Raw genomic sequence first — 23570 nt, forward strand, 5'->3', positions numbered from 1 at the left:
TCACGTATAGTTCACCTTAGTATAAGCTACTTCTGAATTATGAGGGCTTGTAGTAAGATGAGGGGGAGGAGCAAGACAGTGAATTTTGAAGCGTAGCTGACTTACAGTAGTGTTGGTACAACAATGTGGAATCCAGCAAAGCAAGACTGAGGAATTGTTATCATTTTAATGTGGTTTTTTTTCCCCTTAGAATCACAAGAATGCTGGTACTCCTTTTCAAGGCCGGGGTGAATTCTGGAGCTATCCGTCTGAATTTGTTTTGTTTTCATACTTGGGGCAGATTCCAGAGGAATTGCTGTATGCTAATCAGGCGGCAGTTCATCTCTCTGTGCTCAGCTGTGTATGTGCATCAAACTGTTGGGAGTTTTCACTAAACCCAGAGCTTGTCAGAGTAAGATATCGAGGCAGCAGTTCTTGGTTTTACCAGGAGCACTTTGACACCTACTCGCATGTGGCCATCTTTGGCCTGGAGGTTACAAACGGATGGCTTTCTCTGGATCTTCTGAGCTCTCAGGTAAATGGTGCCCTGTTGCTGCTGGTGGGTTCAGTGTCCAACTGGACAGCAGCTACTGCTTGGTGTCACAGCTTCTGCAGGCGGTCTGTGTCATACCAAGCTACAGATGGCAGCCCTGGCAGCTTTCAGTTGTGTCTTCTGGTTAGTAACATGTGATCCAATGAGAAATCAACCAACATGTTTAACCTCTTGATTAGAATTATAGTTCAACTTTGATTAGAATAAGATCCTCCACGGAGTCTGGGAGAGGAGCAGGGGCTGTGAAGGCCTTGTTCTTGGATCTCCTGCATTCCATTTGGTACATAACGAAATGTGTGGAGCATCCTGTGGCGTTCTGCCTAGCTTGGAGGTTGCAGTACTGCTAAAGAAAGCTAATTGTACTTCTGGTTTGGGGTTATTTCCTTTTTTTTTTTGTATTGTTTTGTTTAATTTTTCAGGCCATTATTGACATAATGGAGTAAGCCAGAATTTCCACTGTAGTCTGGCTGTTCCCTTGATGTGAAAAACGTGGCTCTTTCCAACCCGCGCTGAACAGCGCTATCTTACTAAGTGTGCTCACGGTGCCAAAATACTGCTTTTAGGTAAAGCAAACATCAGTAACTGACATCAGAGACCTGACAAACTGCAGAGCAAGCCTTTCCACCTCTGTTTAACTGATAAACTTTGTCAAAAGATGGACTGTTTGACACAGAGCAATTTTCTGTAAATAAATCAAGTGCTGTCCTCTTTGCTTTGGCAGTCGGTGCAGAGCCATTGTTAAATAGAGCTGACTGACTCAATATTGAACAGCAGCAGATGTGAAAGATATGGGAACTATTTCAGCTTGTGCTGTGAAAGCTGCATCTCCCTTTAACAGATGGAAAAAAGCAGATAAAAATCTTGGTTACACGTCTAAAGCTTTTGTCTGTTTTTTCTGCCATCTTCCAGAGAGGAGTTCCGTGTTTGGAGTAATCCTGAGTCCAAGTGGAACAGGGAGGTTTCTTCCCCCAGAGCTCCAGCACGCCGGTAACAAGTCTTGTTGCGTAGATGTTCTGTAAAACATCGAGTAGTTCTCAGCACCTCAGGGAGCTGAGTTAAACGCTCTGTGTGTGTGAGTGAAGCACAGGGCCGTAGAGTGGCTCTGTAACCCTGCATGGCTCTAATACAAGTAGATAGCTGCTGAGCATGATGCTGCTGCAGGAGGAGGGTTCGATCCGCATGCGAGTTGGTTTGGTTCCTCCAGCTGGTCTGGGCGTTCCTCTCTCAAAAGATGAGCAGTGCTGCGTGGAAGACGTGAATTTTCTTTAGGAAAAAGGGTGTTTGCTTGAGGTGGCTGGTTGAGTTGCCAGGCTGTCTGTGTGTTACTCAGCCAGCACTGCTTTTAAAAAAAATCCAGGCTGGAAGACAAGGAGAGTTCTGTGGGCTTACAAAGCTGTCTTCTGTTCAGGGTATGGAAGTACAGCGTATTACGCTGGAAAATGAGAAGTGAGGTTTCTACTGCTGGTTCTAACTGCTAGTTAGGAGGAAAGGAGGAAGGCGAGCGCAACTGAAGGGCTGCCGTGTGTTTAAGAAGGGTATGTGGAGATAATCAGGTTTTTATTAAAAATAATGAATCATGAGTGTGACCTGTTGTTGAACTACAGCGAGTGAGTGCTGGGAGAAGAGGGAGGCGTAGCTCCTGGCTGCAGGGCTGTGCAGTAAACTTATGTTTACTGGGGAACTTCTTGGTTTTTCTTTTTGCCTGTGAAGCATCAACACGCTATGCTGGCTGCGTCGAAACTGACGTCAGCACTTGAGGGTACTGAAAGGAAAGATGTGGAGCCCTTGGCTGCTGTTGCCTGTAGCCCTTTGGGAGGGAGCATACATTCCTAGAGCAGCCTTCCAGCTGCGTGTTATAGAGCTGGGCTTGCAGGAAGCCAAGGGATTGACTCGGCCTTGTGCTGTGACCTGCTGCAGGGGTGCTGTGCCGCATCACAGAAAGGTGAAGCTGTGAGCTGATGGCAGCTCTGTGTTACAGCGTGCTCTTCTGGGAGGAATCTGATAGCTGTCCTTCATGTCTCACTTAAAATACAGAGCTAAACTGGGAACCAGTACAGGTGTACAAGAGGTACATCTGGTAGTTAGCACGTGGGAGAATGGGAGGGCCGCTGTGTGGTATTGATAAACATACTGAAGATTTATCAGTAGTGCACGGAACTTAACGCTGTCTGCATTGCTGCTTCTGGTGCCCGAGATAGTTCCTGGTAGTGGATTATGCTGCAGATGGCTTCACTTACTTTCACTGCAACTGATGTGGCCTACATAAGCTTCCAGAAGGACGGTGCACTCCCGGGAGTTCCTAAAAATAGGATTATTTTGAGGAAAATAATACATGTGCATCACCTCTTGCCTTCTCTCATGTGTGAAACTCTTGCATCAGTCTGCTCTTTGAGGCACGCAGGTCTTGGAGTTGTAGACATTTTTTTATCCTCTGTGCAGGTACCATTTCTGTCCTCTGCAGCATCAAGCAGAAGGAAATGCGATGAATCTACCCCAAAGAATTTCTAAATGCAATCTTAGAAAGAAATTTGTCAGTGTTAAAAATGTTTATACTTCTCTAAAGTGTCATATGTATACATCTAGTGTTGCAGTTTTTCCTGCCTTAAAATGAATTAAACTCTTATCGTTGATACAAAAAATAAATCTTTGAAATGAATAGCAGTAGTTGTGTTGGGAGCCACACCGTGTTTGCTTGTAATTAATGCAGATGTATAAATAGAAATACTCACTGAACTGATCTATGCATGTGTGTGTATTCTTTTTTGCTTTTAGTAAAGTGAAGCAAGGTCTCCTTCCTAGCTTGGAAGATCTGCTCTTCTACACTATTGCAGAAGGACAAGAGAAAATACCCGTGCATAAATTCATAACTGTAAGTTTGCTGTCCCAGGGGGCTGTATGAAAGCTAACTGCTGCAAGGTGTTGTTTGGTTTGTTTTTTTTTTTTGCATTCTGGATGCAAGAATATAAAAGGAAGAATTTCTGATATAAATGGGTTGCTGCAGCAAGGAATGTAACTTTTTCCCCTCCCCAATGCTGTTTGTGTAATTGAATGAGAATTCTTGTGCTGTTATTCATTTATTTGCTGTGCAAGAGAATATGCTTCAAAGCTTCTTGTCTGTGGCAGGGCTCGGTGGTATTTGCACATAGAGAAAATGCAGTTAGACCACTGATCCAAACCGTAGTAACCCTTTAACATAGATCTCGAATATCTTGGTGTTGACGATGCTGTGGCAGATTACTTTTTACATAAATAAATAAGACTGAACAGCAGAGAATTTCTTTGTAATAGCATACATCTTCATTTTAGTAACTACTGTCTTGTTGTGGTAGGCACTCAAATCTACAGGATTGCGTACGTCGGATCCCAGGTTGAAAGAGTGCATGGATATGTTAAGACTGACCCTTCAAACAACTTCCGATGGTGTTATGCTGGACAAAGATCTCTTTAAGAAGTAAGCTTTGTTGTCAGTGTTGCTGTACAATTCTGAATGAATGTTCTGTGTGTTACTGACATGTGTCTTGGGAGAGACTGACAGTACGTAGTTGTGTAATAGGAAGGGGTTCAAGCACACGCTCCTACTGTTGGTATTTTTAGAAGAGCTTGTTCTGTGGCTTCGTGCAGCAGGCAGATGCTGTAATACTCATAAATGCTTATTGTATTGACGTTGCCTGCGTGTGTACCTGGCCCCATCCTGCAACTCTTATCCAGATGCCAAATAAATGAATGCAATGTGGGTTCTTCTCAATGAGTACGTAAATCTTCTCTTTCTGCTTTTAATCTGAATTCCAAGGGAGCCACTTCTGTGTAGTTCAGAGCATTTTGGCACTTGGATCAGAGCATGTATGTAGATAATTCTAAGTGAATATATGAAAAATAGCAAAGCTAAACATGACTCTGCTATACAGAGATGAGAGCTGTAGACGCTGCTTTGATCTGTTCTGGAAAAGATTTATGTGTCTTATTTTAGTGATAGTTTAAGAGAAGTCTGTGGTCATTTAGCTGAACAATATCAGCACTGTTCAGCTTGTCTTTGGTTCCTTCCATGCACACTCCTTCACTCTCCTGTTAATGGTTTTTGTGTGCCAAAAGATTGTAACTTTAGGTGCTCTCAAATCTTGAAGTCTGTAGTCTATTTGAGTCCATTTTTCTTCCATTTGCAGGGTAAATGACAGAGTATCTAAACGCTCCTTCTTTCATCAAGAGCTTACTTCTTTCAAAATGATACATTTCTGTTCTGTACAAGCATTTCTTATAGTTTGTAAGTTAATGGTGTATTGTGTTCCTTCTTCTGATAGTTTGGTGTGTGTGTGTATCAACTGATATTATATATCAATATAAATGTGTGGGTATAGATAGACAAAAGCACATACACTTGCACATCAAGGAGAAATTATGGGGAGTGGTGATAGCATAAACTGGACTAAATCAGTTTAGCCCAGTCCAAGTTAACTATGAAGTATTTTAGGCCGTGCATCTGTGCTATCTATAATTGTAACAAAAGTTATAACACCTTCTTATTCTACTAGATTGCAATTTGACTTTAATTGCCTTATTTTGAAGACTTCTAGCTTTTTGGTGTTCTCCATCTGAGACAAAAATTTGGAGGAAATTGCCATGCTACAGTCTGAGCAATTCCAGTTTTTCATCTTCCTTCCCCAGAGGATCTGGAAATGCAGACTGGATGCACCAGTTCGAGCCAGAAGGGTTGAGAATTTCTTTGAAGCAGGTGTTCATGTTGCATGAATGTAACATAGCAGTCTTTCTCTGTAGCTTGATACATCACTGAGAAAAGTCTGCATGCTGAAAATGGTGCAGCATTCCAGTTAGCTTTACATTTTTTGGTACCCTACCTGTGGTACAACATAATAGAGCATATAGATAAAACTTCAGCCGCTAAACAGATTTGCTTAGCTTATACGTTGGTCAGCATGTATGGCAAAAAGGGGAAAGGCATAATGGAGTTGTTTTGAAAAGGGTCCAAACTTGAATGAGATGGTAGCTATTGAGTAACAGTTATGAGTTTAAACTTTATTCTTTTTCATATTAACTTGGCTTTTTAGACTTACTCTTTGTCACAAGGTACCATCTGTCCTGTTTTGTTGACCTGGAATTGTGGTCTTGCTGGCCAAATCTCTTCTGATCTGCTGGTGGGAAGCAGCAATCTGGGTCTGTTCCGTTCTAAGCATCTGTTACTGGATCTCAAACAGGCTTATCTATTTCCTGTGGAACAGCTGTGCTGCTCTCTAAATCTGGGCAGCAAATCCTGGGGAAAACTTTAATATTAGATATACTTAGCCCAGGTATTAATAAATGCTTTCATCCTATTTGTTTGAGGAAATAAAAAGCTATTGATAGAAACTGTAGAGGACTTTTGCTATATTACTATGAATACCTCTCTTTTTTCTGAAGAGGTTGCATTTATTTGTTTCCAAAATGTCTAAATATATTGAACACTTCACAGACCTAGCCTTCCTAGTTGGAGCTGGAGCTTCAGATCTGAAAGATTTGCTAGGATCTTTTTCTGCTGAATAGCTGGCCTAGTGGTTCCTCAAAATCCATGAGTTCGGAGTTACCTTGTTTTAGCAGGTATCTGCTTTGTTTAGGAAACCAATAATCAGCGTTGGGAGCCAAGACTTTAAAGAGAAGGGATAAAAGCAACAGGTTTCATGATAAAAGAAACAAAATGATCACATTTCATGCTACAGACCAAAGATTGTTTTTTTCCTTAAAAGGTCAGAACCTAAGCCATAGCTTCCAGGTGATACAAAGCTATTACAGATCAGAAGGCTTGAATCTCAGTCTTCTGTTAGAGCGCTGTGAGGAACACAGGGAGAGGAGGGGCACTTGCTTGAGGTGAGATGCATTGCAGACTTGACAGTTTTGTCCTTAGCAGGGATGAGGTAAACAAGTCAGTTACAAACCTGCTTTGGAAAAGTGATGCGATGATTTCTTACTTGTCACTAAAATATTCACAAGAGAGAGTCATCTGTGAATGTCTATTCTCTTTGCTCATCCATCTTTCTGATGGGAGTTCATTGAACTTAATCCCTGGTTTACCCTTGAGTGAAAATTGCTTGTTGAAGTGCAATACCGGTACGCCCCTCTGAATTGTGCATCCCTGATAAAGCACACGCAAATGCATCGGATGCCAGTAATAGACAGAATTACAGGTTATTCAGAGTCCTCCCTAACTGTGCGCATGACTTTTCTACCTTGCTTTATTTTGATCTGATGCTCATGTGAGCAGCAATGTGATAGTACTGCAACCCAGCTGCATTGGTAGGCTGACATTAAAAAGTTTGGAAAAATGAAGATTTGAGATGGGAAGGTGGTGTTCCTACCTTGAACGCTATTCATACATGCAGTATGCTTTGTTCTTGAAGTTTCCATACTGTTCCGTTTCTTCTGAGCCTCAGCCATTCTTCTCTGAAGGGTGGTAACATGGAGCATAAACCATCTACAAGCTCTGCTAGGGGGGAGATGTTGGCTGCAGAATATTAGTCTGGCAAGATGGATGTCCTCCATTGATTGAAAGTCTAACTGGTGCTCACTGAGACCCCTGCTGTTTTGTCCATGTAGTAGTTATTTGCAGTACTTGGCTAGGTTAACTGTACCCTGTATTTAGTGCCTGAATTCATACAGTTTCCCTAGATTAAGGAGACTCTGACCTTGGCAGTTGACTAGGGATGATAACTTCCAGAAATGTGGTGAAATCCTTAACCAGCATGGTGATTTCTGCAGTCAGTCTCTAGCTTAAAGCAACTGAATCACTGAAGTGAGTCTTGATGTAAATTATACAGTGTAAAAAATGCCCTTTCTGTTGCTTCCTCGGTGTAATGTGATATCAGAGGAGTGTTTTTCAGTGCATGCATTCCTATTGCTGTGTTGCTTATGGTCTGTGTTCTTGGGGTTTTTAATAGATTTAGATTACCCTTAACTAGGAAAAAAAGGTTCTAGTACTAGAGTTGTCTAGGTGATACAGATGATGCTGAAGTGCATCCGAAAGTTTAACCTAATGCGTGTGTCTATTCTTCTTCACTGGTAACTGCCTTAATTGCACTTAATTACTTTTGAAAAGGAGTTGCACCACCTGCAGGAAGGCTGCTGGGAACAAAAATGGGCAGGGTGCTGGCAGGCTGTGTGAAAGTGAGTGGATGAGCTAATCACAACAAAACCAGCTGAAATTGCTGTTCGGATGTAGACCAAGTTTATTACAGATGGAGCAATTCCCAAATTATCTACCCGTGTACGAGAAACTTCTCTGCTATTTCTCTTCTGTTAGAGGGAAGGGCAGACCAACGTTTGGAATGGTTGTCAGTTGAGTTTGCAATAATGTCTTCGAAGTACAATGGAGTTCAAGCTGAAAGTGAAGTTTCTAAAAAGGGAGGAGGTGCAAAGGGGAGAGATTTCTATCTGCTCAGTCATCTGCACGCAACTTTATTCTGGCCTGGTGGTGACTTCCAATCATAGGACTGTTGGAAGTAGTGTTCAAAGTGATGTATTCTTTAACTGTTATGAATTACTTCTGACTGGAAGAATAAAGTTCTCCTTCCTAGTACAGGCCTAGATGTTCTTACTTCTCACCTGTCTGAAATAACAGCCTGCTTTTGCTTTCGTCAGTGCTACCAGGAAGCATAGTAGGAATGTTAACAAATGTATTAATTTGGTGTTGAGCCTGCCTTTCCCTTTCTTGCACTGGGATGGGGTTGTTAATCCCCTTTATCAGGCTGTCCCTGATGGGCTGATGTTTGGAGGGTGTGGGTGATGATGTGATTGTATTCTAGGTTAAAATAGATCAAAAACAGCGATAGTCTGAAGCGAGGATCACTGAGTCCTTCTCAGTATTGATTTTTGTTCATTTTCGATGTTAGCAAGGGCTTAATCAGTTTTTCCAACAGCTCATGTATTTTTTTTAACTCAGTTCAGTTTGTTGTGTTGGCAGCTTCCTTGCTCATGAGTACTCCTTCAAACGAGGGCTGGGTTAGGCTGCTTTCACCTGTGTTGGTCTGAAGAAATGGATGGCTTAGTGGGCCCCACTTTTGTGTGTTTAGATGCTGCTTGGAGGGAAACTAATGATACTTTGCTGCACAACCCTGCAGCTGTAACTTGAAATTAGAGCTCTAACATAGAAGGACATAGAAGTGAATGTAGTGAAATGATTGTATGTAACTTTAAAAAATAGAGATGAAAAATTCCTTCTAATAAATAAAGAGCTATTATTTTAGGTGCAGCAATTTTTTAAGGGACTGATAGTCATTCAGAAGCAATTGCACACTGTTTAGATGTCATCTTTTTGTCAGGTTTGTCCAACAGCTAATAATCTTTTTCTTTGACTTGTTGCAGGTGTGTACAAAGTAATATTGTATTGCTTACTCAAGCTTTCCGGAGGAAGTTTGTTATTCCAGATTTTATGTCATTTACTTCACATATTGATGAACTATATGAAAGTGCTAAAAAACAATCTGGAGGAAAGGTAACTTTGTTTATAAGTCCGACTTGAAGCTTCTCTAGAGTTATTGACATTAATCAAATTTGTTTGTACTTTTTCAAGTAGAGAGGTTTTCTTCACATTTTTAACAAAATGTGAAACTGATAATTCAGTGAAAATAGTTGCACAAGTTCAATTTTGTTTTCAGCTTGAAAACAGAGAAATGTAGCTCTGTGACTGTAACAGTCTTGATAAGTTTTTAGGCTACAGACAGAAAATAGCATTGTACTTTCTTAATTTTACCCGAATTATAAAACTGCTGTATTACTTGCTACTAAAACTACTCTGTAAAAGTTACACTACTTCACACAACTGACAGGTTGTAGGTCAGAAAAACAATTAAGTGCTAACTGTACTCTGGTTAGTAATTAAAATTTATGCAAGAGCTTGTTTTCAATAGTGAATTGAAAACCCCCAAATTTGTTAGAATTCTTTAATTTGAAAATCCTAAATATGCCATAAAATTTGGCATGGGTTGTTCTTAGAACATAGTGAAGTTTGTATTTCCTTTGAAAAATACTTTATTTGCTAATGATCTCATCAGTATAACGATTCATAGAGAGGCATTAGGTTTGCTTTGTGATGATCAGTGGGATAATACATTTGTACCTCTCACATCCTTTCCACATGCATTTATTACTGTAGACATACACTAACGTACAGCTAAACATTTTGGATGGTGTAACATCTGTTTTTGTTTTTCCTTGTGATAGGTTGCTGACTATATTCCACAGCTGGCCAAGTTCAGCCCTGACTTGTGGGGTGTGTCACTTTGCACAGTGGATGGGCAGAGGTATATTTTTAACTTGGGTATTTGGCTGTTTGGGGCAGTTAAACTATTTGATAGATGCAGCACTTCCTGGTATCTCATGTTTTAATGCACAAGAAGTGTTGTAGGAGTTGTTTAATAAGCAAAACCTACTTGGACGTTATTCTTTGTTTTAAACTTCTGCTTGAAGCTCTATTATTTTTGTTTGTACAAAATATTGTTTAAGTAGTATTTGTAATCTACGTAAAAGTGGATTTGTATTGCTTTTATGAGCTGACAAGAAATAGATAAAGCTGAGGGTAATTTCAGTGATCACTGGCGGACAAGATAGAGGTGATGCTGATGTAGCATCTTTGAAAGCTGATGATCTTTGTCTAATGGTATCCCTGCCTTGATCTAGACATCACTTTTCGTAGGTCATGATGTAATAGAAATTAGTTCATCTTTTGCATTTTTATGTTGTTGCTTTACTGTTATTTTCATGATCATTATATATTACTGGAAGAATTTCACAAGAATATTCTTTACAAAGGAAATGAATATGTGGAAACTGGACTGAACTTCGTTGTGATTTTTATTGCTTTGGATTTACTAAACTGTCTCCCGCAAGGGTGTGTGTAGCTCTTAATTATAGCTACAGTGACTTTTTGTTTGTTCTTGAACAATGACTCAGTGCAGCAGAAAACTATGAGTCAAATGTGAAGCAGTATCTCACATCATCTAGTTGAGAAGTGAGATAAACTATTGTGTCAGCCTTTGTGATGTGATGATGTGAGATCCGCTTTGCTCGCATCTCTGCTGCACTGCAGTTTGATGCAGGCATACCATGTGCTCTGAGTATCAGAATTCTTAGGTGTTCAGTTTGTCCCAGCCGAATGGAGCATTCTTGAGGGCATTAGGCTGCTTGTGGTGGCTGTGCACTGGGGGTCATTTTAATATCATCTGTTATTATCTTTTTCTTTTAACTGTGTACTGTGTGGTCTGTAATCTCTAACAAAGAGCTATACTTGTTTTTTGGTGTGCCTCTTAAATGCATGAATCTTTTAAGCCAAGTGTTATACCACAGTTTTTACTTCTTACTTAAATGGCTGAACTGTAATAAAACAGTTTCAGAAGTAAAAAATGTTCTTCTTGAATATCTCGAGTTAGCATTTGCATCGTTTTGGATATTGCAACATGTACTAATGGGAGCTTTTGTAATATAGCTTTGTAATGTTTAATACTGTCTAATGTTAGTTTTTATAATGCCAGAGTGTTTCTGTAGATTTATTTGAACGTTTCTTAGATTTTCTGCAAAGAAAAAAGCAGAAACACTTCTGATTTTACCATCAGACATGTGATAGCTTGGAACCTTTTGTTCTCGATGGGACATATGCTGTTTGTGTGAGTCATTCCCTCAAGCACTCTGGATTAGGTGTTGCAAGTAAACTTTCTGAAAGATGTTATTGCATGATTTCAGCAAAATACCTATGTCACTATCAGAGAGAAAAGAAATGCTGCTAGTTCAGCTTCTGCCCTTGAATTCCAAAGCTGAATTGGCTCTCATTTTCACCTGTGAATCCATCAGTACGTAGAGGGACTATATTCAGGTTGACTGTACTCAGTTGCGTAAATGTAGTACTAGAGTTCTGGCACAAACCCTTTTCTTTATTAGCTTTTGTTTGTTTTATTTGTAACAATGACTAGTTTTATCTTGTTTAGTGTATGGAGGTGATTGTTAACAACATAAAGCCTTTTTATTCTGTTCTTTAAAATCATAGAATGGTTTGGGTTGGAAGGAAACTTTAAGACCATCTAGTTCCAATTCCTGTGCTATAGGCAGGGCACTCCCCTGCTACGTGAGTGTAGTTTGAATAACTGTATTTTTCCTGTAACTAGTCTTAGCGTGTTGAAAACTAAATGGAGCGCTTCATACAGCTGGAGAACAGGAGAATTTAAGCATCTTCATCTGTGTTTTTCCCAGGCATTCTGTTGGCGATACCAAAGTTCCCTTTTGTCTTCAGTCCTGTGTAAAGCCTTTGAAATATGCTATTGCTGTTAACGATCTTGGCACAGAGTATGTGCACAGATATGTGGGTAAAGAGCCTAGTGGATTAAGATTCAACAAGTTGTTCCTGAATGAAGACGGTAAGAGTTGCATAATATTTCATAATGCAAAAATTACAGAACAAGCTACCCTTTTTTTCCCGTTATTTTTATTTTACTGTGTCCTCTAAAGTCTTGCTGATAGTGTCATATAAATGTAAAAGCAACTGTGTACCACCTGGCTTCTAAGAGCTGTGAGAAGCAGGTGTTGATGCCAAAGGCTGGAGATGGTTAGTTTACAAAGTGAAGCAGAACATGCCTTCCTGTGGATTATTCCCAATTGAATTTTGGCTAGTGATTCAAAATGGTGTGGGTTTTTTTTTTTGTTTTGTGACAGGAATGCTTTAGCAAGAATGTCCTGTACAGTACCTAGAGTGTTTCTTTTTTGAATGGCATTAATAAACAAGCTTGAAAAGTGCTAATTTGAATGACATTACGGTAAAGATCTGAGAAAGATGACTCATGTAGCCTTAGAGGAAGTGCTGGATGTTATCTCTGAAACACAGATGCTTCCAGCAGAATTTTCGCTCGCAGTAAAAGAGCAACGTTTCTGTTGCCATGGTACTCCAATTAATATTTAATCAATGAAACTGAAATATTTTTGTTAAGGACTGTATTGGATTCAGTCTTTATTAGAAATATTGATATAGATATTCGCAAATTATAATGCACAATTCCATTTAGACATACCTTGAAATTCTTTTTCTGAACTTGCATGTAAGATGAAATTTTGACTGTTATTTATTTTTTTTCTTTTTAGTATGGTACTTGTGCTAGTATTTAATTATCTCTTACTAAAGGAGAATCCCATGTTGTGTCAGCCTTGCTGTCTTGTTCTTGCTTTTCTCGTAGTTTTCAAATACAGTATCAAACTGTAGGGAAGGCTGTCTTTCATGTCCTAAGAAAGCTCTCACATTTAAAATAATAAAAGTTGGCGTTGAAATTGGATCATTTTTAATTGGGTGAATATAGTATTTCTGTTTCTCATTTAGTGAAATGACTTAAAGTCTACTAGATTGTTTTCTGTCTCTGTCTTAAAATGATGAGAGAAGATGGATGATTAGACAGCAGTCTTACATTACTGTTCCTTTTCAGGAGTGTTTAAGGCAGCCTTGTAATGGGAATTGGGGTTATTAAAAGTTGCACCAGAGTGTGTGAAATGGGTAGAGAATACTAATGCACGTGATGCGAACTTTAATAAAATTTAATAAGTTTTATATAGTCTTTAAAGCAGACAGTAGAAGTCAGTTGCAGGGGAAGGAAGGGAAGTTGTATTTCTGCAAGTAAAAGAAGAAGAGGGGGAAAGGGGAGTACAGCTTATATATAAAAATGGAGTAATGTGAAGTTTGGACATGCAGCATGTCTGGCTGCTCTAACCTAATCACTTTGATCAGCCATGTATGATTTAATCTATTGGCTTTCCAATTGTTACAGTTGGATTTTATTTCTGTAACGAGGATTTTATGAGGTAATCTACAGCTATTGGAGAACTGTTTAGACATGCATCTGAAGCTTTGTTTTTTTTTTTACATGCCTACTATATCTATAGTTCTTGTATTTCTCAATTTACTAGTACTGGAAAGAATTTGAAGTAGTTTTAAATCATAGTGAAAAATGCTAACAGGACCAAAAGTGTTGATAAGTATCATTTACGTTTTGGGTAAGGCCTGTGCTATGCAGCGTGAATTTGAAATCTGATGTAGATCTCCAATTTGAAAACAGTTTTTAAAGAAGAAACATTCCACCACGCAGCTCAGATTTCTGAACAATTAAAGCAGTTTTCATGCTAATTAAAAGTTGCTTCAAGTAGCTTGGGAATTTCACATAGTAAAGTGTGTCTGAAATATACATCATCAGGAATATTAACTTTTGATGGCGATTGAGTCAGTTTTCTGTATTCCTTCTGCTGGTGAGTGAATTGTGTCTGACAAGACCTGTACCTGTGCACAGCTGATGCTTTTTGTCCATGTGTGTGACCATTTGATGGTGATTGCTTTAAGTGCTAGTCCAGTGATAACAATTTTTTAGTAGAATGTAGTCCAATTTTTTGGTAGAATATTGTCCAATAATAAATGCATCCAATAATAAAAGCATCCAAAAATAAATGCATCAAATGAGTGGGGGGTCTGGCAGGAAATGGTTTGTGATGCTGAGGGATTGTGTTAGCCTGAGGTTTAATTCTTTAGGTTTTGCATTACACAAGCCTTTTTCACAAGGAACTAGTCACGGTGCACCTGTCCTGTGTGTTAAGATGTTGGTTTTATGCATGTGTGACAGCTTCCGCTTTCTATACTCAAAGGCTGCAAAGCAGAGCTGTGCTGGAAATGCTTAATATGTTTTTCACTGATGAATAGCTATGTGAAGGGGAGAGATTTAAGACGACTAGATAAGCCATATTTTCTTTTGAGCTTAGATATCTGTTAACTTCCCTAACTTCCCACATTAAAAGGTGTCGTTGACAACAATCCCTGTCCCATAGTGCACACAGAGCTCTGTACCAGAGCTCTTGCACTTGAGGCTGCCAGGCAGGTTGCTTGTGCAGAAGAGAAATGACACAGTGCTGTGCTTAGTCAGGGCATCCCAGCTGGAACCGAGTGGTTGTTACGACTGGTGCTTTTCATTAAGGGTAAGAAGATGAATTTACTCTGAGGTATAATGAGATGATAGGATGAGACAAGAGGCTTGCAGGGACGCCACGTAACAGAGGGCTTTTTCAGTCGAAGTAAATAATTGCCTTTATTTGATTAGGATGCGTGTTTAGCAGCGCGTGCCAGTTAGCTTTCCAGAGCTTGATACCTCTTTTGAAGATAAACAGATGAGTCTGTTCACCTCTTTGCAAACTGTTGCTATTGTGCTGCCTTCCTTCCTTCTTGTCATACAATGTGCAACTCCTTGTGGGTGGTGAATGCTGGGAGGTAAGTAAGTGGCTGCTGCTGCTTTAGGAAGAGGCCTGTAACTTTTGTCTGGTGGCAGACAATGAGGCAACAAGGGCCACTGGTCCCACATCGTGCATGGTTTCAGGGAATGTGGGTGATGTGACAGGTAAACTTGGCTCCTGGGGGGAGGAGAATGCTTGGGGAAGGTGTGGGTTTGGTGTGCTGGGAGGATTTCAGGACAGCTAGACAAAGATGTGGGTGACCTGGTCTAACCTCTAAGCAGTAGCCTTGCTCTGAGTGGGAGGGTGCATGAACTGAGGTCCCTTCTAACCACCAGAATGAAATGCTCCTAGTCATTCATCTGGCAGCTTAATAAACAGCACAGAGGTTTTGGTCCCTAGGAGGCAGAGTTTGGAAGCTATTGAAATGGTACAACCTCTCAAGTTCCTTTTACTGTGTGCATTCTATATCAAAAGAGCAAACGCTTGATGCTTTTAAGTGTTTTTCTTTTTCTCTCCACAAATTTGGGGATAAAGTAGCAGCAAATAAAAGGAAGAATTCAAACCTGTCACAATATTCAAGTATTCTGAACTGATAGAATGTCTCAGACACTGGATCCCTCAAAAAGCAACATCCTAGTTGAAAAGCCAACATGTTAGTTTAGAAGAAAAAAAAAGGAAGAACTGGAAGATGGATGATGATGTATGAGAACTTCTTTTTGGGAAAAGTAGACAGCTAATTTTATATATATATATTATATATATAAAATATATATTATATAATTATAAATATTATATATATAATTATATATATATAATGGCAGTTCTCCTTATTGGGATGCAGAAGTATTGGTAATATGGAGGAGCTCAGTTGTAATAAGGAACTTAAGCCATGGCATGTGTAAGTCAATTCTGAAATGTTAAATCTTGGTGAGGATGAAGAAAGCATTATTTGTATTTCAGAAGAAGGCAATAGAAACCTGATTTCTGAAGACTCAAGTTGCTGTATTTATGTACAGCAATAAGGACATGGAAGAACTGGGGAGGTATTTCTTTTAAGAACCTCTTTGAGACTTGGATTTCTAGTTAAAGTTTGTATTCCATCGTAGTTTTAAATCGTTTTATCATTTTTTGCTTAAGCCTTTGACTGGTTTTGTTTGACAGATGTGTCTTTGGATATATGTATAACTGAAAACTTTATTTCACAGACAAGCCTCATAACCCTATGGTGAATGCTGGAGCAATTGTGGTCACGTCTTTAATCAAGGTAAAAAAAACATTTTTAGTTTCTCTCGGAGTATTTTAAGAGAATGTAGAAAAATATCCTTGTATGTTTTCATTGTTTGCCTGCAGTATCTGATGGCAGCTTGCTTGTTAGCAGGTAGATGAGCTGGGGTGTTTTGGAATTACAACACTTCCAAACAAAGGCAGCTTTAGGCTAACAGTCTTTCAACTAATAACAGTGCAGCTGTTGAAGACTTGAATGGTAGAGTTTTTACTCTTTCTCCTTCTTTAACTTTGTGACACTGCAAATGTTACCAGCATGTCCCTGAAAGTGTACTGTGTAGCACTCAGATATGTATCCAAATGTCTAACGTTTATGCAACATGATCTTAGCAGAGTGTTTCCTGCTGTGCAGAAGAAATGGAAGATCCTGGGGTTTCTGGGGGTGGTCCAGTTACATTCCCACCTTAATTTTAATATGGAAATTATCTACTATTAACATACTGTACAATTGAATTACATTTAACTTATGGTGTGTAGTTTCTTTTGGGATGCTTAATGTGCTTTCTTAAATGTGCTTGGAAACAGCTACCTGCATTTTGCAGAGTAAGCTATCGGAATAACGACTGCAGTTCATAACCTCACAACTTCTGAAAAGCAGTATTGTTGTTTTGTTACACTAGAATAGCTGTATCTATTGTAAACAACGTATATAATACTGATGCTTGCTGGATACTTGTTGTTTCTGCCTTTTTTTTTTTTTTTTTTTGGTAGGCACTGTTACAAAAAATAAATAAATGTGTCTTTAGAATTAGGATACCTGCTTAGAGGGCCGAGCATCATGTCAGTACCCTGGAGTTTTGAAGTAGAAAACTTAACGTTGTGGCTTCAGAGATCTAAAATAGCCTTTGTCTTCATTGTGTTTCAAAGTTCATTGGCTACAGTGTGTTTCCTACCTCCTGTTTCCAAATTGTTGATTTTAAAATTACTTGGATCATGATTATTTTTTGTTATTTTATATTTAAAGAAAGTGTAAGAACTCCTGCTTAAAGACATTTATCTTTAATAGCTGTAGGTGAAAGAAAATGGCCTTAAATGTGACAGGTAAATTTATTCATGTTTAATATTTTTAAAGGTTGACTGAACATTGAAATTCACTTGGATAACAGTGAATTTTAAAATATGACTTAACACACTTGTCAAATGTCAAGATGTTAGACCTTCCTAGAACATGCCCTGTTGGTCATAAAAACAGAAGCATGTGCCTCTCGCAGAGGGCACGTAGTTCTTGATAAATGGTTTACTTTTAAATAGACAAAGTGGATTTGTTTATTGCATGTCATCGTGGTATTTGTTGAAAGGTTGGGGGATTGTTTTGCAGGGTGGGTTTTAGTTTTTTTTGTTGTTCTTTTCTGTAATGTTCTTATTAAGAGTATTGCACTGCACTGATGTTTTTGCATGTGGTAACTGCACGTCTAATGGGCACATATCACACTTATCACTTCATTATTTGTTTTCACTGTGATTACAATGTAGATTTTCATGTACTGTTTTCACTAAGATACCATTTATCATTTGACTAACTAACCAAACTAAACGTGATATTCTGAAAACAGTTACACAGGGTGTCAAGAACTTACCTGCAGGCTATGTTTTTTTGTGAAATAACTTCTTTACAACCTCTTCCTTAGCAACATTCCTCCTTAACTATTCAGTGATTGAAGTAATTCCAGTTTGTATTTGATCTTATCTGCCTTGGCATTTTTCTCTGAACAAGGTGGCTTCATTAACCTTTGTTCTGCCCTCAGTTTTCTCTGCATTCGTGTTGTTTGATTTCAGGTGTTACTTAAACATATTGATGGCTATATACGGCTTGTGGAGTCCAAGATAATGGAAAGATTATTAAACAAGAGCAAATTTATTGTGCATGACAGTTTTACGTAGCGATAGCGTGCTGGTAGTTTGGGAGAGATTTCAGTGTTAGGAATGCCTTTACCTCATTTAAGAGAGATTTACTGTGTTATCTCTTCATGATTTATGGAGTTGTGCATCCATTACATGGTGCAGGACTCAGCCAGCAGCTGTTAGCTGACAGAAACAGTGATCAGTTGTGGACAAGGCACGAAACTTAGTGTCATTTATTTCTTTGTCAGAGTATGTAATATCTTAATGTTTTACAGGGGAAGAAACAGACCTTGGGGTCGCAAATCCACACTTTAGAACAGAACACAGACCAAAACTCTCATGCTAGTACTTGATATCTGTAACAGTAAATAATAATAAAAACATACAGACATGCCAAGTTGTATGTTTGGTTGGGCCGTTGTATGACCTACTCTTAGCAGATAACATGATTTTCCTGACACGATCGAAATGTGTTCAGATTTTATTGCCTTAACTTGTGGCTCTGCCCTAACTGTGTTTGCATTGCAAATGTGGACTGTTTTAGCAATTTAAAGCATGTATTTGGAATGAAAGTCTTTTAGCAGAAGGACGTACTGTAGTCTGTCTTTAGTTCAATTAAGACTGTAAGAGGCCCTGAGGGCCTTTGTGCTTGTTTGTAATTGTACAGCCACTTGTCTTTATTGCTAGACGAGTTATTTACATATATTTATGTTCTTACAACAATTCTGAAATAATATCACAAGAAAAAATAGTAGTGGCAATTACAGCATCTAACATGGAAAAATAATAGTAGATTAAAATTCTTCAAGGCTCCAAGGACATACTTGAGGTTTCAGCTGCTGGCCAGATCCAGTACAGTTTTGGTGCTCTGGAAGCACCCAGCTTTCTGTAAATGAAAGTGACTTGCAAGTCTTTGCCTGTAGTATAGACAGATGGAAACAGTTTTTTCTCTGTTTTTCTGAAACATTACACTCTGTTGTCAGAGCGTGCCAACTGCAGGAAGATCCGTGGTTGTGTCAGCAGCCATGGCTGCCTGGGGCAGCACGTAGGGGTGACGGTGGGAGATGTGTGCAGGGGACCATGGATGCCTGTGGGAGGAGTTGTCAGAGGAACCAGGGATTAGTGTGGAGTCATCTTTAATGTTATGCGTCAGGGTTCTGTCTGTAGGTGAAAGCTTTTCTAGGTAACTGTGCTTTGGGCTCCAGCCTGGAGCTGCTCCTACAGGGGCTCTCTGTGGGCTGCACCTCTTTCAGGCTGCAAGGGGATGGCCTGCTCCTCCGTGGGGCTCTCTTGGGCTGGTGGGAGCTGCTCCTGTGTGCCTGGAGCACCTCCTGCCTCCTTCCACACTGACTAGTGCTTCCAAGGCTGCTTCTCTCATGTCTCACCTCTCTCCCCCGTCTGCTGCTGCACAGCAGTTTTTCCCTTCCTTTCATCTGCTCTCCCAGAGGCTTGACTGGTGTTGCTCGGTGACTTGGCTCTGTCTGGCAGTGGTCCCTGGCTCTGACCTGACACAGGGCAGCAGTTTGGCTCTGCTCAGGGTCCATCCCTGCAGCCCCTACACTACCAAAGCTTTGCCATGTAAGCTCAGTGTCGGGTGCACAGCAATACTCATAATCCTTTCACAAAATTTTGACATAGGTGAAGGTGAAAATGCCTTCTGTTTCTGTTGACCCTCAAAAAAACATAGCTAACAGAATAAAACGTAGTGAATCCCATACACTTCAGAGCACTCTAAATGTGCTGACAGACTTTGAAATACCTGTGTCCATCAGCATTGTGAAAACCTCCCTAGCTGTTCCCAGGTCTGTTTGTTGTCAGAATTACAGTACTTAAAAAGCCTGTAATCCTTGAGGAGAGGGGAAGAAAGGCATGTTTCTTATTGGGTTTATTTAAAAATGTAGTTAAAATATAGCACAGGTTTAGTTTTCCTGCTGTGTTCTACTTGCACCATTTGCCCTTCCTGATAGATTGATGTGTGGAAGTGCCTACAAGCCTCTTGAAAATGTGTGTTGGTATTGTGATCTTCACTCCAAGATACTTGGCTTGAATTTGGGCAAGGCTCCTCTCCTCCTGAATTTTTCATTTTCTTGTAGTAATTAATTTTGAGTAGAACATACTTACATGTCATTTTGTGTTTGCTTTTTATTACGACTCGGATGTGTTATGTGTCAATTAACATAGAAAGTGTAGTAATATGTGGCTTCCCGTTTTGGAGTGGTGTTTGAAATGACACGTAGCATTCAGTGGTTACCTATGAAAGTATTTAGTCCTTGAAGGACACAAGAATATGTTTACATGTTTTTGATACAGGGGTAGTCTTGCTCCTTGTGGTCAGATGCTGTCTGTGACAGTGTGCTCTCAAGTATTTCAGAGCTGAAAATGGTACGCTAAGCAGCCAAGACACCAGCTCTCACAGAACATGCCAGGTTAACAAATAAATAAGAAAGCATGTAAGTACAGAAAGCTAGAATGAGGATATTAAGTTCATCTGAAATATACAAATGTAAAAATAGTTTTCTTGCACTCTAACCTAGTGTTAGGGCTCTCTTGATGTTTCCTACAGAATATAGTGTTAAGTTATGGCGGTAGCTTAAAAACTTCCTGACATGTTTTTAATAATCGTTTTCTGTCTTCAGTCTCGTGATCCAGACCCTCTTTATTAGTTTGGGTTGGGTTCAAAACTGAAAATAATTTTTTAACAAGAGACACGTGGTAAGAGCTTACGTGGTCTGATTTCTTAAACATTTTATGCTGATGAAGAAAAGTGGCTAATATTAACACTTTTCTAGTAAATTTTGCCTGATTTTTTTTTTCCCTCTTACTGCTAGCTCTGGTAAGTATCTGTGTGTCTCTTCTTTCCTATGTACATGCAGGCATGCAGTTTACTCAGTTGTACACAATTACTTTGTCATTTTCCAGTAGAAATAGGAATAATAGAAGTACCTTGCTTCAATACACAGAAGATAACTGGAAACCTTTCACAGTCCAAAAGAGCAAACTCAAAACAAAAAACCTGGTAGTGGACAGCTGTAGCTTCATTGTAGCTCTGAGTGTTTACAGAATTGTGTTGAGCTGTCTTTTCCAAGTTGGATTTTTTTTTTGTCTATCAAACCGCTTCAATCTTAACATTTTCAATTTCATTTTGTATTCATTTAGAAACGTTGTTTTCATATGCATATACACACAAGCATGTATATGGTCAGTGTGTATATGAACATATGTTCCAGTAAATGCAATAAGTGTTTGTGGACTTAGTGCATGGAATGTTTCCTTCTATGTTCTGGACAGGTGAATCATCTGAACAACAGCAGCAGCAAAAAAGTATTGTCTCAGTGCTCCCAACCTCATAAAAATGAGAAGCATTTGTACAGCAGTGGAAGGTTTCTTTCTTTGCTTGTTTAAATGATTAAGGAAATGTTGCTCAGTACTCCGTTAGGAACGATTTTGTCTGCACTTTAGATTTTAATCTCAGAACATGCAATTGTCTCTGTGTCTCTTTAGCTTTCTGGAAGGAGGGAGGCATGCATCCGTAAGCTGCTGAAGCAGGGAAATTGCTAGCTTGTTTTTTTTAGTCATCAAGCATATGGAAGCAAAGTTCTGTTTTAGTTGTGTTATGTTAAATTCATACTGAGGTCTTGGCCCTATGAATACCTGAGCAAATATCTTGGGTACTGTGAGCAACGTAATGTCAGTAACAATGCTCTCGTTTGATGTGAAGTATCTATGGGTGTTTATGGAGCATCAAGGACTAAAAATACGTCATCTTGATCTAGCATGAAGGTTTTATTCCTAAAGCATGAGAGTAGATGCTACTGTTACAAAGAAGCCCTTTTGATAAGCTGATGCGGAAAAGATTTGCATTGGGTCTTTTGCCCAGAAATTGTATAGGCTGCTGGAAGAAACAGGTTTTTACTGAAGGGCAAGCAATCTTTTTTTTCAGCTGGGAAGAACAAGAAGTGAAGTGTGATGTATTTATATTTTTGCAGAAAGCATGATCCCTTTCTCCCTCTTTCTTCTTCTTTTTTTTTTAACAAAAGAAATTGTTTCAATTTATTATGTCTAACCATACAATTATCAATGCAGCATCCCATAACTAATGCTGACCCACTTTCCCAGAAAAGATGTTCATTGTGCATTTGAAAGGTTTGAAAAGGTTTTTGTGGTTTAAATGTTGTTACATATTTTACAGCATTAGGATCTATGGAATATTTTGACAACTGCAACAGTTCAATGAAGTTGGTAATTTCTTCTTTTAATTATTTTTCATTGAACAGATTTGGAGTTAAATTTTTAAGGCTTGTGTTCTGGTATATTATACAGGAACATTTTGATGAAATGTTTTTTTTTTAATTATTACAAATGAGCTAGAGATTGTAAGAGCGAGGCTGTTAGCCTTTAAGCATAAGGTAACCACGGGCGTGTAATTTTGACAAAGCAGTGTGGTGTTCCTTTCAGCTAGTGACTGTACGTGTGTGACTGAGCTGGTGCACGGGCTCCAGAGGCTACCTGCAGCACCCTAAGCCGCAGCCGCAGTGGGAAATGAGGCTGGCTTTACGCATTTCATTAAGTAAAACTCTGGTTCATATCAAGTTTCAGTTTTTTCCATGTGTTCCCCATTCCCACGCTAAACACCGTGCAAGTAGTATCTCGGATAGCTTCCTAAGCAGAGTAATTTATCTAAATCAAATATCTTTAATACTGAGATTATTTATAAAAGCATCTTCTCCAGATGTATCGTTTCCACTTGTGTATGTCATGCCACTGTTTCCTAAACTTCCTTAATCGATGCTACTTGGCTGCTTCAAAGCATTCCTGCTCAGCCCCTCCTTTCCCCCAGCAGACAGTGCACTGTTCTTAAATCTCCCAGCCCTGTTTTAATGTCTAGCTAAAGGAATTTGTGACAAGTTGCCTGTCAGAGAGTAAAGAACTAATACACCCTCAACTGGCAGCTGCTAAAATTGAGCTTATTCTTAAAAAAGAGAAAAAAGCCCCAAGTAACACCTTTTATGCCTATATCCCCACACTCCCTTCCCAGAGGGGAGGAAAAAAAAACAACACAAACCAACCCCAAACAAAATATACCTTGACCCTCCAAATGAATGCTCACCAGCATCCTTATAAATTTTAGGTTTTTCTTTATGTTGCTAGCAAAGTGATGTGCTTTATGATGTACCACTGTATGATGTGAATTTTTATTTAATTTTTTTAATAGGTAGGACGTTAATCAGCTATTAAATCAGATACATTTGATTAAGTGCAGTTATTTTTGCAGTAAGGGGTAACACTTTATTTTAAGTCTTCGGTCTAAATCCGTAGTATGGGCACTAGCAATGGAAAATATTTTAGCCTAAGTAGCCTGAATTTTGCTATGCTCAGCTCTGTTGATAATGTAAGATTACCTGTGTTTACTAATCTATAAAAAGTTAGTGTTTTCATTATAATTATCCTGCCTGCAGTTACTTTTGTATTTCTTGCTTTAGCTATTTACTTGTGTTAAACACGTAAAGTTGAGTAGAGAACACTTAAAATAAAGCATACCTTTTTCAGTTTAAATTCTTTTCCAACATGCAGGTGTTTCATAACTCTTAGATGACTTTTTATTTAAGTGACTTTTAATTTAAATGATAATTAAAGATTTACTTATCTAACACCTTAATTTTTCATTAATATATGAAATGATTGTAGTACCGTA

General features: G+C 39.0%; 1 protein-coding gene across 3 annotated transcripts in view; it reads left to right on the forward strand.

Annotated features, from left to right (window-relative positions):
- GLS (glutaminase) overlaps positions 1–23570 on the forward strand; it is a 47658-nt gene that overhangs the window by 2115 nt on the left and 21973 nt on the right. For 2 of the 3 annotated variants that reach the window (XM_065751126.1, XM_065751127.1), the window contains exons 2-7: positions 3305–3401; positions 3862–3983; positions 8876–9005; positions 9734–9813; positions 11753–11916; positions 15958–16016. In XM_065751126.1, coding sequence (XP_065607198.1) covers positions 3305–3401; positions 3862–3983; positions 8876–9005; positions 9734–9813; positions 11753–11916; positions 15958–16016 — 652 coding nt within the window. Of the gene's footprint in view, positions 1–498; positions 515–3304; positions 3402–3861; positions 3984–8875; positions 9006–9733; positions 9814–11752; positions 11917–15957; positions 16017–23570 lie in introns of those variants that run through there. The other variant, XM_065751128.1, reaches the window with a different exon arrangement.

This window comes from Cyrtonyx montezumae, unplaced genomic scaffold, assembly GCF_038088225.1.
Source record: "Cyrtonyx montezumae isolate F1298 unplaced genomic scaffold, pur_monq_1.0 scaffold_7, whole genome shotgun sequence".
Lineage (NCBI taxonomy): Eukaryota > Metazoa > Chordata > Aves > Galliformes > Odontophoridae > Cyrtonyx > Cyrtonyx montezumae.